This window comes from Amblyomma maculatum, chromosome 6 (assembly GCF_055883805.1).
Source record: "Amblyomma maculatum isolate TAMU_Amacu chromosome 6, ASM5588380v1, whole genome shotgun sequence".
NCBI classification, from domain to species: Eukaryota; Metazoa; Arthropoda; class Arachnida; order Ixodida; family Ixodidae; genus Amblyomma; species Amblyomma maculatum.
Genome location: NC_139349.1, coordinates 130835197 through 130843666, shown reverse-complemented (window position 1 = coordinate 130843666; position 8470 = coordinate 130835197). Strand labels below are relative to the sequence as shown.

Genomic DNA, 8470 nt, shown 5'->3' with positions numbered 1-8470 from the left:
CTAACGGCTCATTAGCCCAGTTCATATTAGTTGACCTCTGGCTATGATAGACGGCATGGACGGAGAGCTTTTAATTTGGATCACCTGAAGTGAAAGTAATGCCTGTTGTGGCCTATAACCGCCGCCAGCTGGTGCCTGGGAATACCCGAAGTAGAAGCGAAAATTCAATCATTCGAAAACTATCGGTAATAGCACAATACGGTTTTCGCAGAAACCAGCTGAAGAAGATGGGGATTGTTTCTTCAGTAATGAAATGTTTACATTAGCTGGAATTTTAGATTTGCCTCCGAAAGCTTTAACTATATCAATAGTTATGTTCTATGGCACTACACTGCCGTCTGTATATTTGATGGATGTTATGAATAGAAAAGACATTCCAATTCATAAAGCGACATAGGATAAGCCTGACTCTGTAAGCGAAGCCACCTGGATGTCCCTAAATGCAGCGGCGTCGTGCGAACCACGCGAGAGCCTTTAGCTTCCCCTCCATCGAGGCGCCGCCATCGAATCTGCAGTCCAGGGCCCTAATCACAGCGAACCGTGGCAGACAGTTGGGTATGGTAATATATAGGCGATGTTCTAGAAATCAGCGCCAAGCTCTGGCTGTACTGTGAACTAGTGTATGGGGGATCAGCAGCGCAAGGAACAGTTTGTTTGCTCTGCTGCGACTGTGCTTCGTCGGCGCATTCAGAGTTTGCTGTAGTAGTTTTGAGTTTTGTTATGAAAATATTTTCGATTATTACGTTGTTGACGGAACACAGAGTCCGTGCCGATATCCGATTAACTGAGAGCTCGCTCAGTAGGCTCGCGTTCCATGCTGCCATCAGCGGCACGCACCTTCGGATGTCAGGAGAGAAGGAAGCTCGGCAGCACTACTGCATGCCTTTCTGCACGTCGGCGAGATTGAAAAGGCAAGTGGTATCATTTATGTTACCTTAGACACAACGTCTAGACGTTTAATTTTTTTCCTCTCTTCGTTTAATTCTTTCCAAATGGTGCTTATCTATTCTAAACATTCTTGTTTCATGGTCACTAAAGCAAGATATAAAGTCAAGAGATTAGAACGAAGACAAACGTGCGCATTTGAGAAAATGAGTGAGTGTACAAGAAAAAATAAAGAGGTGTGGCAGGTGATGATCAAGCGCGAGCAAGAGGTAGGTTTACAGGCTAGACCTTATTAGCAATTGTTAGGCTTCACCTTTTTTTTGCCTCGAAATTGGGTTATCCTCAAACGAAGGCAGAAACAGAAGCCGGCTTCGACTGCCAGCTCCTTCCAGGGTGCGCCCCGACTTGATGGCACGAACAGGCGTAAGCGGGCACAAGCTTGCCCACGCCTCCTCGGGGCAAACGAAGCAGAATTTTACATCATGTAATGAGTTGCACAGTCAGTGCTTGCTGTGAAGCTATGCTTCTTAAAAATAAAAGCAAGAAAAGACTGCACTGTCCTTAACAAAGTAGCTGCCCGTTATGATATCTTCCGCAGCGCTGCTGCACTCCAGCGCTCTAAACGAGTCTGATAATGAACGTATGTATATACAAGGTCGTGGCTTGCTATACTGAAGTAGTGCCCACACTTGGTTCATCTTCCTGCATTTAAATCTAAGCACACATCGTTAGAAATCGAAAACATTGCGAACGATATCGGCTTTCAACGCCTTGCCATAATTTCGAAAAGTTTTGCTCAGCCGTAGCCCCGTCGAGGTGGTGCAATGGTAAGACGCCAGACTACTGTCCGGAGTTCCCGGGTTCGAACCCGACCACGGCGGCTGCGTTTCGATGGAGGCAAAACGAACTGGCGTCCGTGTGCTGTGCGATGTCAGCGCACGTTAAGGATCCTCAGGTGGTCGAAATTACTCCGCAGCCCTCCACTACGGCTCCCCTTTCTCTCTTTACACTTTCTGTCCCACCTTCATCCCTTCCCTTACGGTGTCCACCTAGGTTCAGGTGCCCAAATAGCAAATGTGACAGATAGTGCGCCTTTCCCTTCATGTGAACCAATTATTATCATTATTATTATTGCTCAGCCGTATCAATGAAGCCCTTGCTAGATTGCTTGCTAGACTGCTTCCTAGGTGCTTGCGAAATTGGATCGATAGTGGGTTGAAGCGACGTGATCACATTATGATTGATGGACTGGGACACAACACCCACTTGCACGGTACGAACATATCAGCGACAGTCGTCTCTAAGTCTGGCTGGAACACCAATGCTAGCACATACACTGCCTTATGAGTCGCATTGATTTCTGTCCAGGGAACACAAACTATCGGTACAATTTTGGAGTGTGTAGGAAATAAACTACTCCCACGTAGGGCCGAAATGGCCAACTCATTTTATCTGATGACTCAGCACACTACGATATGCACATACTCCTAAACAACATACCGATATCCCCTGCAAGAGACCGTCCCACACGCGTCCGTTCAAGATGGTATTTGAACGGACGCGTGTGGAACGGTCTCTTGCAGGGAATACTGTCTACACTATCTGACCCCCCTCCCATCCCACCACCACAACATGGGTACCTGAGCACGAGAAATCCTTAAAAATGAGCGTGCTAATGCGTTTTCCCGGAAACTGAGCTTCCGGGCGCTGGCGGATGACCTCCCCAGCCCTTAAATGTGCACACCTCATCGAGCCTATTGACTACAGCACCGTTGTCTCCCAATACTGTCAATGGCTCTTCATGTACCCGCCACCACACCACACGCTCAAACACTCGGAAAGCACGTACTGGCGACAACTCGAGACACATTCGTTCCCTACTCCTCAATCCGCCCCATGGTCTTCCCACCGTACTGCACCACTTGAGATGTCATTATCATTACCTCTGGGAATGCCCACACCCCGTCCACGGTACTCCCATCAAAACTCCACCTCCTCCGCCTGGGAGCCAGCTCCTCTGGCCACGCAATCCGCCGATCAGCTATGGCCGGCCGAGCAGGCCAAGCTATAGAGGGAAGGGACCGAGGGCTCCTGGTCTTAAATACCCTCCTGGGAGTGTCTGACTGAACTTTCAATAAATAACGTTTTTTTCCTACTCCTCCTTGGGCTGATGTTGTGTGCTGCTTGGCTGTGAATTTGCCTTCTTTTTGAGTTCCTGGGCTATATGTGCTATTACAGCACGATGGCGCCATTTCTTATATATGAGGTACTTGTTACTGCATTGTCCCCATTCCGACGTGAACACTTTGTAACAGTACGGCAGTTTTGGTGCGTCCCTGTGCAGTTGAAGGAATGCAATACTCCTTTTTGGCTTGTTTGCAACCCGTTTCTTAAAAGCACACAAATAGCAACATAACCCCACTGCGTACTTTGGCAATGAAAGCTGAGCTTCTCTGAATAGAAGGCAAGAGCTTATAGGAAGGAGTTCGAAACTCATGCACAAAAACATCTGAACTTAACTCATTGCCACTACACTGATGGATGAGACTATGAAATAATTACTTTGGTTGCCATGTAATAATTATAAGGCTCGATAACACTTATAGTTGTGTTAATACGCGTTATCCAAATAAACATATATTAACACAATATTGCATGTGGGGCAGGATATTGTTATTTGTATGCGTCAGCATCACAAAACACGTGTGGAGATTATCCAATTGTATCAACAAAATGTATTATGCTGGAATACTGCAGTATTTACGCTGACTCAGTGCACAGCAGAAGGAGAGAGAGAGAGAGATTGAAAGGGATTTACAAGGTGTATAACGGAGGGTAGGAAGATAGGGCACGACTAGGTGTGACGTTATTCGGGAGCCTCGCGCGCGAACATCCACAATGAGTTCAGTCACAAAGCAACATAAGTAACTATAGTCCGAGTACGAATAGCTTTACGGCAAATATAGAGAATATACTAGGACGCGGAATCATCGAGGTTTCAGTATTGCAGTTTCTATGTAGGAAAGCGGAGTTGTCGCCTATCGTAGAATAATGTGACCGGCAGTCCCGCTTAAGCTGTTTCAGCACAAGCCCGACAATACCACACTGCTGACTAGCGTGTAACTTTAGAATAAACTTGGAAGTTGAAAGCACGCGCTGTACATAGTATGACCCGCGCAAATATATCTTGATCACTTCCTGGTTTGAATAAGACGATAGCACAGATTATCGGGAAGCAAAGGAACAAAGCAAAAATAATGAGTGCATCAGATTTGCCATAAGGCAGACGTCAAAAGACGGAACACTTTGTGGCGGCGTTCATAGGATCGTCGTCATGGCAACGGAATGTGTTCGCGAACTGGTGCATGTTTCTCAGCTGCGCGATGCACCGCAGAGGCGACGGCGTGAAAAGAGACGCGTCGTGTTCTTCGCGCTCGCAGTGCTTGAGGCAGAGACCAGCGAAGAACAGCTGCTCCTGTTCCTCGGATGGCCCTCGCCCTAGCGTCGCGTTGCGGCCTTTCAGGTTAGCGTACGCCCTGAAAGCCAGAACTGCACCGGCGAGGTCGGCGACGTTCTCCGAATCCGAACTGTGGCGCGACGAAATGGTAGCGCCTCCTAACGCCTCCTCGTGAGACTGCCTCAGACAACGCATTTTTTCTTCCAAGGCATCCTTGCGCGCCACGGAGCCCCATTTCATTTCGGATTCTTTCACTGACGTCATGAATGCGTGAACGATTTCGTGAGCGATGATGTGCCCTAAGCCGCCATAGTTGAACGATATTGGTCCGGCTGCCACGAACACTGGCGGACGGAGCAAATCTGCCGATATGAACACTGCGTTCGACGTTCCCACGTAGGCGGCCGTTGGGAAACCCCGATGCGGCAGCAAGATGTCCCGGTTGCCCAGCCGTTTAGCGCGTACCAGCTTAGACGCACGCAGCCAGTTGAGAAAAAAGCGCGCGCTCGCTGAAGGGAAGTTCAGGTAATAGCTGTCGAGGTCTTCCATTGTCTGCACTTGCTTCTGGAAGCCGATGTGAAAGCTTATATTTTGTATCTTCTTCAGTGCGTGGTGCTTCACTCTCGAGCCCAGCCACGTTGCCCGAGCAATGTCTATTTCGGCCTGCTTGCGAATGTCGAGAGCCAAGCGAGTAGCTTCTTGGATGACCTTCGGAGAGACCGCTCTGAAGATGAAGGCGCCGTAGAGCGCGGGACCCATAACGGCAGCCACTCTTTCCAGGCATGTCTGGTTATGTCTGGCTATGCTGCTGGTCAGGCGTCTGTCTGCGTAAGGGCCGTAGTTCCTCAGTAGGGACCAGGCCATTTCGTACTTGACGCCGCGGGGGCTCAGTCTGGAAAGCAGGGCGTTGAAGAACTTGAGCGCGGAAGGCTTCACGTGCAGCGAGTCGTTAGCGGCGTACTCCGATCGGCTGTGTACGGCGAATGCTTCCTCCCATTCCTGACGGGACACCGTTTTGGGCGTAAAACGTGACAGATGTCGGACTCTCAGTTGTGCGTAGGTTTCGTCCCTTCTGCGTCGGTGAGTCGCCAGGAGAGAGGCGGCCACGTTGTCTGCTTCAGACACCATTGAGAGCACGTCCCACGTATCGTTGCTGCTGGAGTTGCGGTAGGCGCCGACGTAGTGAACGTAATAGTGAGTGATCTTGCTCGTCCTGACCAGATTCTCGCGGTTTACGACCCAAGCTTCGAAGTTCTTGTTGAAGCCTACGCTCACGAGTTTCTTCCCGTTCACGGAGATCAGATCGTGCATAGCAAAGAACAGCACTGTGTTAATACCGTAGCGGAAGAAGAGGAGACACATGATGTCCACAGCATTTCTCTTGTCCTTGCCCCCAATGGAGAACAGGTCTAGTCCCACGGCGCGCATGAAACTGCGCAAATCGTCGATTTCAGATTTGTCGCGTCTCATAATGTTAGTACAGGCTGCGTAGAGACTCGCGGCCTTACGCGTGGCCGTTCCTTTCTTGCTTGCCGACAGCGATCTCCGGAGAAGCCTTGTGACGGCACGGTTCACGTCGAAGTCCATGTGACCCGTGCGGCTCAGCCATTGGCCGTTCCTCGTCCTGCAAACGTGCCGGTAGAAGTCGTCGCAGGGAGCGCTGTCTGGCGAGAAGTCGCTCAGAGTGCGTGTCAGCCAGGTGCAGCGTCTCGTGGCGCATGTCTGGTTGTCGCCGCCTGCTCTCGGGACGCGGTGAGACACACGGGGACCGGGTCCAGACAGCGTCAGCGCTACCCCCACCATGAAGATAATCACCATAATGGCAACAAACACTACGGTCAGACAGCAGGTCCAACTCACATAGGGGAGCATTAGGATGAGAGACGACTCTTCAGAGCTTTCATTGCTGCTAGGCTGCCCGGAATCAGAGGTTAGCTGGAAAGCGAAAAGAAAAAAGCTCATGTGAAATAACTGCAGATGTTTGTTGATAATTTTTGCGTGTTAGAAGTCCGAACGCAAAGCTGTATTCACTCTGTCAAAGTCATTAACGGATTTGACCATGGAGTTCATTGCATACAGTTAAATCGTAAAAATCTATACCAACCAAATTAAACTGGGGCACGTAGAGTGATAATCAGCACAATGCTTATAGAAGCACCTCTCGCTAAACAATGCGGTAGCAGTTTAACGTAGTTAGACCGAGGAGACGGATGAAAGCCTATGTTTAGCAATATCGACTCGTAGTTGTTCTTTTTGTTTAGGAGCTTATGAAGACGACGACAATAAAAAATTACAAGAGTTCAACGCTGCTGAACCAAATATTGAGCGAAAGCATTAGCTATGGGTGACCGAGCGTTCTTCTTCTTTTTTTCTTCTTCCTCAGCCCACATATAAAGCCCCGCTTTAACCAAGCCGTATGATATTGCCTTAGTGGCCTATAGGAGTAACGTGAATGCCAGGGTCCTAGCAGGCTGATTCTGACATAACCGTCCCATGTGAAACGAGAGACCAAAGTTGGCAGCTCCTGCCAACTGAGCATCGGCTCCGACCGCGCCACGCCGACCGCTTGAGTTGGGAGCCCATCTCTCGTTTTTGTGTCACGTGGGGTGTGACGTCCAGCGTCACGTGGGTAAGACGTGGCTACCGCCGCGCTACGCCGACCGCTTGAGTTGGTAGCCCAGCTCTGACTCTAGTGTCACGTGGGGTGTGATGTCACAGCGTCACGTGGGTAAGACGTACGTGGCTACCGCCGCGCTACGCTGAAGGCTCGAAACCTACTAGAGTAGTATTGCTTTCGCAATAAAAACGATGCGATGGGGTGACAGTAGAACACGCGGTTGATTGGCTTCAGTAATAGTTGCGAGGTTGTGTACTCCTTCTGTAGCAGACATTTTGGGTTCGAATTTGCTAGGTGTGTCTCGCAAAGTTATTTTAGGTCACCGACAGATAAGAAATGGTAGTACATTTCGGGTCTATTTCCATTTCGCCCCACCGAAATGCAGCCACCGCAGTTTCGCGTCTTTGAGACTCCAGCGGAACGCCATACTAAACAAACCGCTGTGGTGGCGTCTACGTTCTAGAATTCAATATTAGGGCAGACAGCATTGTTTCTCAACAGCTGCAGCTGAATATGGCTAGAAGCACTTGTTTGCATTCCTTCAGCCGATGATTGCCATCAGAGGGGCTTAGAAGTTATACCTCTGAGACGCAAATGTTCGCATCTGCTATAATGTCGCCAAACATCGTCTCTGTACATGATGGACGTGCTGTGTCAAGAGAATAAGTAGATAGAGGAACATCGGTTTTGCCCGACAGCTCTTTCAAGTGAATTGTTGGCATGCCGACAGTCGGCGTTAAACTCCTGGACATTAGTGGTCCAGCGTTGAGCCTATCGTACTGCAACTATGTAGTCAAGGACAGGCCCTAACTATAGACGAGAAGGAGGTTCGAACAGGTCATGCACAGGCCACGCGTACGCATTGACGGACCGGAAATGGATGCGTATGTACAGTCCTCTTTAGCCACCACACCATCGTCACATATGGATTTTTAGAACATCTAAACACTTCAGAAAAGTTCCACCGACACTTTACTGCGGCTAACATTTACTGCTCTCTTCGGCTTGTCGACGTGCTTCATTTCAAACCGGGAAGCGTTTCAGTAGTATGTTAACACGCTACGGCCATGAAATGTAGAAACATTAGCTCGCCACTTCTGAATTGTCATCAGTCTGCCACTTTTCGAATTCCGTAGCCATATTTTACTGAAATTCGCTCGGAACAGGCGGAAGCTGAAATAGCACTCCTACATGAACAGCGACCAAGCGTCATATCAGTACGGTTATTGACAGTGCACAGATGGTCATGCTTAATAAGAACGTGAAATTCTTTAACACATTGCTACGAAGACGAAACAAACTAACTGAGCCGCCAACATAGACACGCACTACGAAATAGCTAGGCGTAAGCTTTACTGTTCAAAAGGCCCGAAGGATATCTGTATCATAGGCGGGTCCTTCTTTTCTGGTCTCTCTATACCCGTGCAACGGTGACATTTAACTACATAGGGAACTTGTACGGATAAAAAGAGTTCAGTGATGTACGCCTCTTGGAGCTGGGGGAAGGACGT

General features: G+C 49.1%; 1 protein-coding gene across 1 annotated transcript; it reads right to left on the bottom strand.

Annotated features, from left to right (window-relative positions):
- Nucleotides 1-4174: 4174 nt before the first annotated feature.
- Nucleotides 4175-6160, bottom strand: LOC146186742 (endothelin-converting enzyme 1-like). Its single transcript, XM_084608105.1, has one exon. It carries the CDS (start codon nucleotides 6158-6160, stop codon nucleotides 4175-4177), a length of 1986 nt encoding a protein of 661 aa, XP_084464231.1.
- Between the last annotated feature and the right edge of the window lie 2310 nt (nucleotides 6161-8470).